This window comes from Mustela erminea, chromosome 11 (assembly GCF_009829155.1).
Source record: "Mustela erminea isolate mMusErm1 chromosome 11, mMusErm1.Pri, whole genome shotgun sequence".
Taxonomy (NCBI): Eukaryota; Metazoa; Chordata; class Mammalia; order Carnivora; family Mustelidae; genus Mustela; species Mustela erminea.
The window spans coordinates 36,727,530-36,743,088 of NC_045624.1; the positions used below are offsets into that span (position 1 = coordinate 36,727,530).

Consider the following 15,559-nt stretch of genomic DNA (forward strand, 5'->3'; position numbering starts at 1 on the left):
GTTATCATTTTTTTCCTTTAGAAAATAAAATAAAGCAACCAACCCTAAAAATGTTTGCTGATTTTTTTAACTATGTAGGAGGCCCATTTATTAACCTCATAGTTAACATACTCTTTTGGCTAAGCACTTAGCTATTATCAATAACTATGAATAAAACTAGTAGTTCATAGAGTACTTCACAGTGCCTTTTGGCACAAATTTTTCTCTATGCCAACTGCCCTAAAGAAGAATCCAATCTTCATTAGTGGTGTTTTAAACAGCGCTGCAACCGAACCATTTTCTAAATTCAAATTAGTACCCTCTCCTCAATGTTTTTTAAGTAATAATGTCAGTTACTGTGCTAGGCTTTTTTGTTAATACTATAGACTGCCTTCTTTGAAGAGGGCAGGAAATGGTATTTTTCTGATTGTCCACTCTTATGTTGCCACTAAAACTATTCCCAGTTCCTAGAGGTTACAACTTCATGACTTGTATTTAAGTCATGTACATTTGTAAATATCAAATGCTGTATAATGAGAAATCTCTCTCTTTGTCTTTAGTTCCTGGCACAGAGCTTCTAAAACCCTTGGAATTTCTCCTTGATAGGATTATCTTTGTTCTGCTGACAAGGCCACTCAACCCAAGAACATTAGGTAGCTTCATAATGGGAGTGGGTCAAGGAAAAGACTAACCATGTGATTACAAGGTGGTGCTTTTGAGCCTCCAGAGAGGGGAGTGATCTGGATATTCAATGACTGAAACAATGCTCATATGACGAAGGCTTATTAAAAATTCTGGACATCAAAGCTCAGTGAAGATTCCTGGTTGGTGAATACTCTGATGTGCTGGGTGAGTGATACATCCTGATTCTTTCGCACAGAAGCTCTGAGTTCAGGAACCTCCCAAAACTTGCCCTACATATCTCTTCACTTGGCTGCTCCTTTATAACAAAACTGCAGTCCTAAGTATACTCACTTTCCAGAGTTTTGTGAGTCATTCTGTAAATTACTAACTATGCAACTTGGTGAGAATCCTTGAATTTTTGGCCAGTTGGTCAACTGAACTTGTGGCTGGTAACCAAAAAGGAGGCAGTCTTGCTGGGCATGATGCTGCTTAACCTGCAGAGTCTTACGCTAACCGTGGGCAATTGCTTTAGAATTGAATTATAATATGCCAGCTGGTTTTGAACCCAGTTGGGAGTAGTAAAGAATTATCAATACCCCAGTTTTGTTTTGTTTTGTTTTGTTTTTTAGATCTTTATTAGTTTTAATATTCAAAAGTGAAACATTGAAAACTGCTAAAGGTTTAGTGTTAACACTATAGAAGGGTGTGTCTATAGTAGTTTGTTGTACATGGTCTTGCCTGTCAGCCAACTGAAAACGTCCTACAACATTAAACACAAATTTATTTTTGGCATTTAAGGAAAAAAGAGGCAAACCAAGAAACAGATTCCTAACTATACAGAATACACTGATGTTACTGGAGAGGAGATGGGGGGATGGGTTAAATAGGTGACAGGATTAAGGAGGGTACCTGTAGTGATGAGCACTAGGTATTGGAGTGTTGTATGTAAATGATAAATCACTAAATTCCACACCTGAAACTAATAATACACTGTAAGTTAACTAACTGGAAATTCAATAAATACTTGGAAAAAAAAAAAGAAAAAATGAAAAAATTATTCCCTTAATCTGCTTAGAGCAGCTATAGTCCATCTTTAATGTTAAGCGTAGTAAAAAAATTACTGCTGATATATAAAAAAGTCCTGAGCTAATCCACAGAACTTAATTTATATAACCATTACGAATGTTTTGATGTGTTTTCAGATGAAAAACAATAATATTTAAAGACATGGATGAGGGCAAACCTGTTCCCGAAAAATTCCTCATTGCAAAACATACAAATACCGTGAAAATGGTTATCATTTCTTTCTTGCTGCTGTTGTTCCAGAATTTCTTTCTGTAAAGTAGAAACAGATACTTAATTTTATTATTATTTTTTAAGATTTTATTTATTTATTTGACAGAAAGTAAGAGGGTGAGCGACAGCACAAGCAGGGGTAAAGGCGGGCAGAGTGAGAGGGAGAAGCAGCTCTCCGCTGAACAGAGAGCCCAAAGTGGGGCTCAAATCCAGGACCCTGGGATTATGATCTGAGCCGAAGGCAGATCTTAACCAACTGAGTCACCCAGCCATCCCTGATATTATCTTTAATAAGTGTACAGTTGGCTAATGAAAAATGTTATAGTCTGAATGGGAGGAATCTGGGGAAGAAGCACAAAGGGAATATATGAATATTGACAATATTTCAAATTTCTCCATTTCTGTCCTTGTATCAAAACTCCAAGTCTATACTGTTAAATGCTGACAGAACACTCCATTTGGATAGCTCTGCAGGAAACTCAGAGTCACCTGGGTCTCATCATCCTTCCCTACCCTGGCTTTACTCCTGTTCTTATTAGTTAACTCCCATCCTCACCCTCTTTCCCAAACAAAAATATGGTAGGGTTTTTGATTTGTTCCTTTTGGTACCTCTCAGTTTAGTCTGCAATCAAGTTCTGACAAATTTTTCACTTGAACTATCTTTTTTTTAAATTTTTTAATTTTTATAAACATATAATCTATTTTTATCCCCAGGGGTACAGGTCTGTGAATCGCCAGGTTTACACACTTCACAGCACTCACCATAGTACATACCCTCCCCAATGTCCATAACCCCACCCCCCTTTCCCAAACCCCCTCCCCGCAGCAACCCTCAGTTTGTTTTGTGAGATTAAGAGTCACTTATGGTTTGTCTCCCTCCCAATCCCATCTTGTTTCATTCATTCTTGAACTATTTTTTATATTACTTTTCTCCACCATTCCCAAAGCCATCGCCCTGAGTCCGGTTTTTGATCAGTCATGGGATTACAATAAATAAATCTCCTAGAGGGTCTCCAGGATCTCAATCTTTTTTTCATCACATCCATCCTTCTTTTTGTTCTGAGGCAAACTCTTAAGCATGGTTTTCCTATGCTATTATCTTGTTATTCTTCAACTCAAATAATTTTTTAAAAAGATTTTATTTATTTATTCATGAGAGACAGACAGAAGCAGAGGGAGAAGGAGGCTTCCCATGGAGCAGGGAGCCCAAATAGGAACTTGATCCCAGGACCCCGGGATCACACCCTGAGCCCAAGGCAGAAGCTTAACCGAATGAGCCACCCAGCCGCCCCCAAATCAATAATTTTAAATATGCTTTGGTAACATTTGCTCCAATCAGGGTGGTTCTACACACCATCTTTCCTTGAGGTCATTTTATTTCTCTTTGATTTTTGCCTGTTATGAATCCTAACCTGTAACTTAAGATTCCCATTTCTATCATGATTTCCATTTCCAGACTGCTATATGAGAGTTACAAGCTCTGGCTCTGAAACACTGAGTAGGCTTGGATTTGAACTCTGGCACTCTGTGGTACGGCACTCTGTGGTACTCAGTATTTAACTTTTTCAATCATCAGTTTTCTCATTTTTAAGATGAAAATGGAAATATTATCTCAGAGAATTGTTTATAGGATTAAATCAGATAATTTATGTACAGGGTTCAAATTGTGCATGGGTCATTAAATGTTGGATATTATTGTTAACCAGCCTATGTCAATTTCCACTGTTTATTACCATCATCTCTTTGTTAACTGTTTGTTTGCCTTATCTTCTGAAGGGATATGAAAACTCTTTGGAGTAAAAATTAAGTCTTAGAGTATATACCCTGTGAAGAATATATAAATGTTGAGAACTTTAAATTGTGGTAATTCATGATGCAGAATACATCTCAAAAAACTTTTTAAAGGGCTAAACATGAGTTGTAAATTGTAACCTCTCGTCTCTGATTAAAAACTAGATTTTTAGGGGGGAAAATTAAGTCTTTATGCTGTTCTTAGAATGGCATACAGCTTCTCTTATAACATGGAGCTCAAAATAGGAACTTTATAAAGTTTATTGGTGATTCTATGAATACTTATAGAATAACATAAAAATGAGCTAATAACTAGAAAGTTAATAAATTCCATGTGGCATTTCTGGAAATGTATCACCAAACATCTAGAAATACTAATCCATTTGAAGAAAAAAAAATTAAAAAGTTACCATGATAAAAATCAATTCCATGAACTGGTTCTATCTGTGATAGAATAATGAATATCACACTTATCCTTCCCCTGTAAACTACTATAAAATAACTTGCTTCATCTATTTTATCTGTTTTCAGACACTGGATAATGGACAGTGCAGGGCTGCGATCTATGAAAGAAGAAAATAATACACTGCCTGTTTTTTGCTGGGTGGTATTTTCCAAACTGCAATATAGGGAAGTGAAACCCAAATGAGGTGTAGCTACCTCACTGGATGGAGGGGAAAAAAAAGAATGGAGTTCAGGACACTATAGTGAGTGCACTCTGTGGGACAAGGTACTAGAGAGAAGACGGCTGGAAAGAGGGAGCTCAAGAAACCTGTACCAGGATTTTTGGTCTTTGTCCAAATACCGAGCTGTACATGTACAAAGTAGGACTCTGTAAGTCCTGACAGAGGAATTTCCAGGGGCTGTGAAGCTGAATGGACATTCCAGAGGTTACAGCATTGGGATATATTGGAGTTCCGACTTGCAGAATAAACAGACCTTGCTCAACAGTTTAGGCATACAGCAAATATAAAAGAAACTCTTTAAATTTACGGGCTGGTAGCAAGTAGATAGATAAAAGCTAGAGAAATAAAAGAGCTAAGGTAGACGTATCAGACCATCTCAATTATTGCTTTTTGAGTTTAAGTGAACCTTGCAGCAAAACTGAAATGGATAGAAGTCAAATAAAAGAGGTATTGATAAAGGAAACTGAACTTTTCTAAATATGCCTGGCTTGACTAAAATTAAAAAAAAAGAAAGAAAGAAAAAAAAGAAAACACATTTCCAAGCACTATATCAACAACTTCGTTAGCAGAAAAAACAAAAACCCTAATAAAGCTTTTGATAAAGAACCCTATCACTACTGGTACAGTAAGGCTGGGGCCGAACATGTACTTTCTCTGCCTATTCCTGTTTTCAGTCCACAAGACTCAGTGCTCATTAAAAGTCACCATTCTGGCTCGTACTTCTCAAGTTTGTGATGATATAACCCAATTTGGCTAAAGAAAAATCTCACTCAACTTCGTTGTCTCCTTGGTTTTGGCTCAGCACAAACACAAAAGATTTGTGAGTCTAAACCAGAGGGATACTACACCATTTAAGGTTTTCTTTGGCCAAATATAAGTTTTATCAACTGACCCTGAATTGCAAAACTCGAGTGGAAACATTAGAAACATAAATTGATTCTTCTTAGGAGAGCCTAATTTACACTTTGGTATATTTGAAGCAGCATGGGATAGACTGGACAATAAGAAAATTCACTGTAATGGCAAGTAACTAAAACCAGGCTGTTCTGTTCTGGAACCTCTCTCCTACAGTGATGGCGGGTACTGAGGACTCTCAGCTAAGTTCATCTGCACAACTGACAACCATAGTAAGAGATGAAGATTCCAGAATGCCCTTGTACTCTAGGCTCAGAGATGCCCTAGCAGGTTCCATACAACTCCTTTAATTTTTACCCAAGTTCATTCCATTAAGATCTGCCTTTTGTCTATGGCACACACTCCCCCGCCCCCCCCCCAACAAATGCTTTTTGAACTCCTTTCCAGACCCTCTTCCAAGGGGAGCTACTTAAACCATTTGTTGCTCTGCCTCTGCTTTCTGTTTATTTTATTTGCTTAAGACTTTTCTCATTTTCATATCAACAAGTCTAACAAAGACTAGCTTTATTTGGATTCTCTGCTCTTCCTAGACTTGATAATTTTAAAATAAGAGAAGTCTTATGTAAATGAAATAAGCAGAAAGAAGATGGTTAATTAAGAAAAAATAGTTTTTCTTTTCTCTTTCTTTCCTTTTTCTTTTGTAAAGCTTGGTATATGATTAGTTCTAGCATATACTTTAACTCACTTTCAAACAAAAAAGTATAATATTAACAGATAATCCACAGCAAGCATCACAAAGATGTGCAAATCAAAGCCTACTAGCTTTGTGGTTTTATTTTTCTAAAAAAAAAAAAAAAAAAAAAATCCCATGCTGGGTACACATAGTTGATTTTATTCACAGATTTCCAGAATGGAAGGATGAAGAGAATGTCACAGATGTTATATGTTTGAACTTCTCAAACTTATCTGATGAAATCAGAAAAAATTTTCATTACAAAATAGGCTTGGATAAAGACCACAGTTATAAGAATATAAGATCAGCTTATGTATTAGGCAAAGAGTCATAATAACAAGCTGTATTTTTGTCTAATTGGTTTAAAATGTCAAGAATGGCAGGAAAGGGGTCAGTGCAGAGTCTTTCATCTTTATTCATAAGCTGAAGGCAGAGGAAACATTAATGAAATAGCAGATAGAGCAGATGGCCCTCAATAGTCAGAGGGGATTGACATATATAGGTAGAAAATGGAAATGTGAGTTAGGCTGAAAGTTACAAAATCAGCCAATTTAGGAAAAAGCAATTTAGAAAAATCTCAATTCAGTTAAGTATTTGTGTACAGGAAAACAGAAACTGATGCTTAGAATGACATAACCAATGGAGATAGCTTATGTTACAGTCAGGAAGTAAAACTAAGGCTGATGTTATTAATTATAGATACCAAAATGTTCTCTAGATACTGACATTTCAGATTCATAACAGACTTTCCAGCTGAATGGCTGTATGAGTGACTAGGAGAGCAAACAGCACACTCCGAAGGTTCCTTCCCGATCCAGCCCCCGGGGCAGTAGCAGAGCAGAACCTGTCAGGCAATCTCCGTTTAGGAGCCCAGCTAAGCTCCTTCAACAGAGAACACAAAAGTTGTCCCTAGTAAAGTCAGAGCGGCAGCCAGGAGCCTCCAAAGGAAGGCAGCAGGATCTCCTAGTCCTCCTGCTTTCTACTTTCGGGACAATGGGTTTTCTCTGAGGTCTTTGGGATTATTTCATTTATACTTCCGCCTTAGCCCAATAGTTATTTCAGGCTGCTATGAAACAATGTGGCATAGAAATGAGAGTAAAAGAAAGAAAAAATTAGGATGGGCACATAACTTGAAGGTTAAAAAATAAAAATATCACACGCCTACATATGCACAAATTCATACCTAAGGGTGGGCCCCAAATTTGGCTATCAGTTTTCTTAGAAAAGGGAAACCAAGCCAGCAGGGGTTTGTGCTGATTTTGTCCCTTATTCCTCAGAGGTAACCTTTATACACTTGACATTTCTTGAGCGGCTGGAGTGTCCGTCTTTCTCAGGATGAGCCCTCTGACAGCACCTGACAGCTAATGTTAATGAGAGAACTCAGGATGGAGGCTGCTATGCCAGAAAGTCCCACCGCATGCTTAGTGGCTCAGGACTTTGAGCCACATGCTATCAGCCTTACCTCAGAAAGAGGGAAGTGGTGGTTGAGTTCCACTCTGTGGTCAATGACTCAATCAATCAGTCTTAATGAAATTTGGGTAAAAACCCTAGATACCAAAGCTCAGGTAAGCTGTCCTAGTTGGGAATACTCTGCACTGTCACACACTGATGTGCCAGGAGATGTGCCAACAGATCCCTGGAGATGATGGAAACTGTGCTTAGGACTTTGCCAGACCTTCCCCCATGTATCTCTCCTGTTGCTTCTGATCTATATCTCTTTCTATAACAAAACTGTAGTCCTAAGTACAGTGCTTTCCTGAGTTCTTAGAGCTGTGGGGCAGTAGGACCCCTCAATTTGTAGCCAGCTGGTCAAGAAGATGCCCTGGAAATCCACCCCACTTGTGGCTGGTGTTAACATAAGGACAGTCTTGTGGGAGACTGTGCTTTGTGAAGTCCGGCTTAGCTCTGGGGAGCTAGAAGTTATTGATAACAAGTATACAATGTGATTTAATGGACAAAATATTAGAATAAATAGACCAAACAACATGGACTGTTTCTCATAATGATCCTCAAAATGAGTTTACTCTCATGCCAAAGCATATTCCGAACTCAGTGATGTGCAGAGGGGTTGGATGAAGATTGTTGGGATACAATATAGATGCCTGCTTCCTCCTCACTGGAGGGTGAAAGTTTAAGACTATCTAGAAAAACTACTCAACTCAAACAATGTTCCCCGAATGCAGTTTTTATAAGGTAATAATCTGGATTTTGTCTTTTCAGCAAAGCACCTAGAATGCTGCTTTTCTAGCTCTCACTTGGATGTAGAGCCACAGGCCTTAAAAGGTAATCAGGAGGGACGCCTGGGTGGCTCAGTAGGTTAAGCCACGGCCTTCGGCTCAGGTTGTGATCCCAGGGTCCTGGGATCAAGTCTCACATGAGGTTCCTTGCTCGGCAGGGAGCCTGTTTCTCTCTCTGACTCTGCCTGCCACTCTGCCCGCTTGTGTGTGGTCTCCCCCTCTCTCTGGCAAATAAATAAATACATAAAATCTTAAAAAAAAAAAAAAGGTAATGAGACATGTAGGTTGATACTGTCATAGAAATTGCAGAGTCCTAAACATGGATTGGACCTTGCATGCAAGTCATTTAATGCTTAGCCAAAATGACTCAAGAGAACAGCCACAAACTAGACAAAAAAATCCCTAAAAAAATTCATTTTTAATCCCCATTTCACCGTTCCAACACCAACTACTGGTCTCTAAAGTTGTATTTATTAATCAAGGTCACAATTTTTAGCATGGATTAAATTTTAAGTAAGGTGTCACCAGTTGCCTAGTCCTGATTGGATGGGTAGGTCGGGGATTGTGAGAAAATTATCCCAATAACACCTAGCAATGAGTGACATAATCTGCTAACATCTCCACAAAGACAAACTTCTGGCAAAATATATTCCAAGATAACTAAGTACAGCAATTTATTATACTTATTGCTGACAACTTGGTTAAAAGATGAAGATTGAGTACCAAACAAGTATAGGTTTTAGAATTTATTTATGACAACTAGTTAGTTGACCATGCCTTTCAATAGACAAATACGTATATCTCTTTGAACTCTGAGAAAGGAAAAGCATCTATCTACTTTAACCCAAAGTGGCACTTAATCACTAAGATATTAATTAAAATAAAGGAGAGGGAGGAGGAGGAGTTCTGCTCTGCTACCCTGCTTAGGATTAATAAAGTCACAGAGGGGAGCCTGGTTGACTCAGTAGGTAGGAGCATGCGAATATTGATCTTGGGGTTTGAGTTCCATGTCTGGTGTGGAGATTACTTAAAAATAAAATCTTAAAAAAAAAAAAAAGTCATGGAGAATATCCTTATAATGAGAAAAAGTTGGAAAAATAAAAAAAGGAAAGAAAAATAAAATCATTCCTTATTTTAAATCTAAAAATCTATATATCTGTAACCACAGGACTGTACATTTTATTTATTTTTAATTTATTATTTTTAACTTTTTTTGTTTTTAGATTTATTTATTATTTTAGAGAGAGAGAGCATGCATGCATGAGTGCAGGGGAAGGGGGAGCAGGGAGGAGAGAGAGGGAGAAGGAGCGAATCTCAAGTAGACTCCCTGCTGAGCACCGAGCCAGAGGTGAGGACCGATCCTGCAGTGCTGAGATCCCACGTGAGCAGAAATCAAGAGTCCAACAGCTAAGAGACTGAAGCACCCAGGCACGCCATTTAATTTTTTTTACGTTTATTTATTTGTGCCATTTAATTTTTTTTACGTTTATTTATTTGTAATCTCTATACCCAATATGGGGTTCGAACTCACGACCCTGAGACCAAGAGTCACCTGCTCTACTGACTGAACCAGGCAGGCACCCCTGAATTGTACATTTTAAAAGGGTGAATTGTATTTCTGTGAATGATATCTAAATAAAGCTGTTATTTTTTAAAGGAAAAGAAAAAATCTGAAGCCCCAAGACACAAGACAAACTGAATTCCAAAGGAGATAAATCTCTCTCAGGAGGGACAGAGACACAAATTATTTCCCCTTTGAGAAAAGGAAAAAAGAAAATAGCTTAAACTTTACAGAATTTTTAAAGGGTAAGTCCCTGGGAACCCTAGCCACAAAACAGTCCAGCTCTTTCTTTTCTACAGGTTTCCTTTAAGTTTTCAGGAGAAAGATTGGCAGTAGGGGAAAGAAATATGAACAACAGCCCATCACAAGTGAGCAGGCACAAAACCCACTTGATTTCTAGGACCCTTCTTTAGCATTCAAAGCAAAAGCCAGAAGCTGCTGGAGGAAGGATCAAACCTTGCATTGCTACAAAGCATTGGTTTTCTGCTGCCAGGGAGAGGGCAAGAAATGCTGAGAAATAAAATATCATTCCTGAGTTCTTTCTGAGTATACAACAGTGTTCAGTGGTATAAGAGCTGGATATGAAGACAGGCTCAGGAGACCCTAACCAGCAGTTTGCCAAGCAAGTTCTACAACACATTTTTTCTTAGAACATTGAAGTAAGTTATAGGCATGTATTCTGGTAGTAAAGGATTTAAATACTAAAAAAATAATAAAGACATTTGAAATTTATGGAAAGGATGTTTTTTCTTTCTAAAAGATGGAGTAGGTCTGGCCACAATCTGTTGGGATGACAGCAGGGAAAGGAGACAGCAAAGATCCAGGGTGCATTTATTTTTTACTTCTATGAGGGGTTACAAAAGATCATCCCCTCAAGAAAAGAGATGGTGCCATGAACATTTAGGAATATTAATAGAGTTAAAACCTTGAAGAAGAATCAATCCTGGAACAGTTTAGAATTCAGATTTACTTAAGTTTTCAGCCATCAATATAAGTTCAGGGTAAAAAATAAAATAGTAAAACATCAACAAAATGGAGGTTTAAAAGAAAAGTAATAAATATTAAAAAGTACGTTAGTCAGATGCAGAAAAGGGTCTGTACTATTGATATAAATGAGTCACAAAGTATTAGCTTTCTTTTGAAGAGACTTGGTTACAGTATCAGAACCCAGACTGCATACCAAATGGCAAAGCCCCCTAATACAGATGGAACACTGATCAGCCTTTTCTCTTTAAGAGTGTGAACATTTGCAGCTCTGATAGCACTGGAGCTTCTGGGCTGGCACTCCTTTGAGAAACTGACATCAAGTCCTGGAGAATGGTACCTCACCTATTTTTGGTCATAAAAAGAAACCACAGAAGTTTGTTTGGTATTTCCTGTTCCCCACACCCGCACTGTCCCAAAGGAGTAAATGAATTGAAATTAACACATAGAAGGTTTTATATTGTTTTTTGGTGAAAACAGGTGACTTGAACATTCCAGCTGGCTAAACCAAATGCCATTTACTCAGCAAAAATTTCCCAAAGGTTAACTGAAGTTTTGGTATTATACTGGGCACTGTGAACTACACCTTCTTTTTGGTCATAATCTGTAATTCAGAATTTAAATCTTTCCCACTCACTGAGAAAAAAGTTCTTGTAAATTGATCAGTGAATATTAAGGTTTTAATGTCTACTTTGTAACTGATAGCTAAAGTTAATAATTCTCTACAGAAACCAATTCTTCCTAAGTCACTTCATTCACTGGAATTACTCTTTAAAATGTCTTTATTGGGGCACCTGGGTGGCTCAGTGGGTTAACCCTTTGCCTTCAGCTCAGGTCGTGATCTCAGGGTCCTGGGATTGGGATTGAGCCCCGCATAGGGCCCTCTGCTCAGCGGGGAGCCTGCTTCCTCCTCTTTCTCTGCCTACTTGTGATTTCTCTCTCTCTCTGTCAAATAAATAAATAAAATAAAATAAAATAAAAAGTCTTTTTCTTCCGAAAGCATTTTTTTTCCCCAAAGCATTTTCAAAGCATTGATTTATCTGCAGCTCCACTCTAGAGGCTTACTTCAGATATCAGCTTTTCTAAAAACTCTTCTCTTCCCCTTCAGAAAATCCATGAGATTTTGGAGAACAGCCTTCCAAACAGAGCCAATAGCAGGTGCAAACATCAAGTGATGCTGGCAAGAGCTTGTGTCTAAGGAATGGAGACAGAGACATGGCCATGTGGCTGGATATGGTGACCAAAGTTGGGGAGAGAAACAGGCACCAGACCCTTTGGGATCCTGGTAAGAGCTCTGGATTTTTATTCTAAATAAATTTGAAAGTATTGGAAAATTTCATTTACTGGAGTTATATGAAAATGAAAGAGTGAACATTATATAAACTATTGAAATGGTCTTCAAATCGTTTCAAAGTCAGGAAGGATAAAAAATAACACCATCCTCTCTTGTTCTTTCTGCCATTTCTCATATCTTCTTATAGTAAGCATGGTATTTTCATTTTGATCTCACTCAGAGTTATGGTGAAAGCTTATCACTTCCTTTCTCTAATGTAAAAACTCAATATGAGGAAATTAAAGAAAGCTCAATGAACTTCCACCAATTTAAGGAATGGAGAGCAAGTCTGATTAACAAAGTAAAATGGAAATGAATTAATTTTGTGTAAAGATACTGACGTAGTTTCAACCACATTCAGAACAGAACTTGCCGGCAACTTACTTAAATATTTTAGAAGCCCTCTGAGCAGGGGTTAAGTAAAAATCTATGTACTCACCAAAGAATTCCTTTTTAAGTGTCTAAAAGTCCTAGGTAGCCCCAGGAAAGACTAACCTGTCTGCCGGAATCTGATGACTTGGGCATTTTGAGTTCATGTTCGTGATATACCCATACAATATACTTAGTGTGCTTAAACAAAAACACAGATCCACAGTAGAGGCAGGAATAACTGTATTAATGCAAGGATTATCAATGACACAGTACCATTTCTTAAGATAAATCAACATTTTATGAGAGCTGATAGGAAGTTAACTTTGACAATAACATCAAGGATCTTAATAAACTAATGAGAAAAGACATGTCAATGGCTAAAGCAAGACAGTAAAACAAAAAAGCCAGAAAGAAATTTCTTAACTGGTTTATGATATACTCCCACAAATCCACGAGGTTTGATGTGACTAATATTCCACCTTCTTAAAAGACATCAGCACCTCCCACCCCTTCTGAAACAGCAATGATAACAGAAACAACCATCTGCTTGCTACATAGGACAGAAAGCATTTTTCTTCTTCTTGGAGTCGCAATGAGGTGGCTTTTTGAAGGGAAAGGAAGAGACAAGAGACAGAATTAACTAGTAGAGAAAAAAATTACATAAAAGTAACCATTAACAGGGAACAGACCATTACACTGAAAAAAAAAAGAAAAGCAGAAGGACAGAAGAAAAAGAACTGTAAGAATTAAACACATGCCAATTAGAAAAGTCTAATTTTCATTTGTACCGAAGATATGAGGGAATCTAGCGTAGGCAAGAAGAGGAGGATTTTAATAATGGAAAAGTGCCTACAGGAGACTGCAAAATGCCCCCCTCTTATACTGGAAGAGGAGAGAGCACCAAGGGCATGGCTCAGTACAGTATAACTTCCCTGAGGAAGCATTTTCTTGGATAAACTCAAGGTCAGATACACCTTTATGTTTCTTTAACAATAGGGAAAACTCTGAAAACATATTATCTTCAAGTTTTAAAAGAAAATGTAAGCAGTTTAGGTCCAAAGAATTAAGAATTTACTACCTACCACTGACTTAAGATAATAAACTAAGAAATGGGATTTGTTTTTTAGATTTCATTTATTTATCTGACACACAGAGAGAGATCACAAGTAGACAGAGCGGCAGGCAGAGAGAGAGGGGAAATAGGCTCCCTGCTGAGTAGAGAGCCTGATGTGGGACTTGATCCCAGGACCCTGAGATCATGACCTGAACCGAAGGCAGAGGCTTAACCCACTGAGCCACCCAGGCGTCCGAAATTAGATTTTCTTAAAAAAAATCTTAGCAGTAGATACAAAACACTATTACTTATTTACATACATATCTATGTTCCCACTTATCCATTTTTATTCATTACAACAAAGGTCAATTTAGAAAATGTCTCTTTTGCTTACAGAAGTAAGATCAGGGGCAGTGGGGTGGCTCAGTGGGTTAAAGCCTCTGCCTTCAGCTCGGGTCATGATCTGAGGGTCCTGGGATCGAGCCCCGCATCGGGCTCTCTGCTCAGCAGGGAGCCTCCTTCCTCCTCTCTCCCTCTCTGCCTGCCTCTCTGCCTACCTGTGATCGCTGTCTATCAAATAAATAAAATATTAAAAAAAAAAAAAGTAAGATCAAACTAAATAAAGGATCTTGGTACAACTGGAAAAAAGCATGGTGCACTGGGTTTGGGAAATAGCAGGAGTCTGGAATGCTTCCCTTATTATTTTATATAGTATATAACTGTGACCTTGAACACTTCTCCTAACAATCTTGACCTTGTTTTTTCCATTTAAACAGAAATAATTTAATTGTCTTACTGGTTTCATAGAGCCAATATGTATGAAAAATGGTATGTAAATTTTTAAGTTCTGTTAAAGGAGTTCAGAGTGGTAAACTTTAGGATTGAGTTTAGTATAATTTCAGACAGGGTTTATACTTATTTGCTAAATAGAAACATTAATCTGAAGGCTAAAATTGCTCAGTGGTCATTTTAGCTAACTTGATCTCTGTTGGTTGTTAACAATGTTAAAGTTCAATGGGAAATATCATATTATGTTTGGGAAAGTTGTTCTAGATGCAATCAGAAGGAGTATGCTACAAGGATAGGAATTATGCCAGAAAGGTATACATGTAAACTGACTTTTTTGCTTTGAAGACACTAATAGAAAATAATTTAATCTTTTACTAAAAATCTCTAAAATATATAAAGAAATGTGCCAGGAAGAAAAAAAATCTTAGTAGGAGAACCACAATTTCATTTTGTTGTTGTTTTGATTGTGTGTGTGGGGGAGGTGGAATATATAAAGTAGCGTTAAAATCAAACATTTAAAAAAAAAAAATTTAAAATTGTCATAAAATATTTACAGTTGTCATGAATGACTGCTTAAGGTGATACGATAGTGATTTTTTAAAAAAGAGAAACTTCTAGGCAGTTAAATGGATATCTCTTCTTATCCCAATTTAATTGAAATTATATACTGAGAGCTTATGAATGCCACATCTTTTCCCATGGGCCAACTGAAAAACTAGTGCTTTTTAATACTAAGGTGTAACCAGTGATTAAAGATGTCTGCCTTGCTATCTTATATCTCTTTTAACAATCAGGGAGATCTAAAAAAAAATCAGGGAGATCTGACTATACAGTTTTATTGACCCACCTCACCAATACTTGAGGATTAAAATTCAAGTTAAACCTTTATGAAGAAGGTTCAGGGAAGATACAAAGTAAACAGGGCAATCCTTAAGAGGCATTTATTCCAACAATGAAGATAGATTTCTGAATAACAATAATTGAAAAGCCAAATAAAATCGTGTATTAAGAGAACTCTGAAGACGTTATTAATTCTTATAGGTGGCATCTGGAAGCTTTTTTGGCAAATGTGGCATTTAAGCAATATCTTGAGGGGTATTTTATTTATATAGGTGGAATGGTGGGGTGGCATTCCTGGTTGATGAAACAGAGTCCTGAAAGTACCTAACACATTTGAGTAAATGTGAGACAAGTAGTGTTTTCACCAGACTGCATTCTCTACAAGGGCAGGAAGTATGGCCCATTTCATCCACTGCTAGAACAAC

General features: G+C 37.5%; 1 protein-coding gene across 4 annotated transcripts in view; it reads right to left on the minus strand.

Moving 5' to 3' along the window:
* Window positions 1–15,559, minus strand: part of ZNF277 (zinc finger protein 277) — a 104,890-nt gene that overhangs the window by 18,030 nt on the left and 71,301 nt on the right. For all 4 annotated transcript variants that reach the window (XM_032304746.1, XM_032304747.1, XM_032304749.1 and 1 more), the window contains one exon: window positions 1,847–1,938. In XM_032304746.1, coding sequence (XP_032160637.1) covers window positions 1,847–1,938 — 92 coding nt within the window. The remainder of the gene's footprint in view (window positions 1–1,846; window positions 1,939–15,559) is intronic.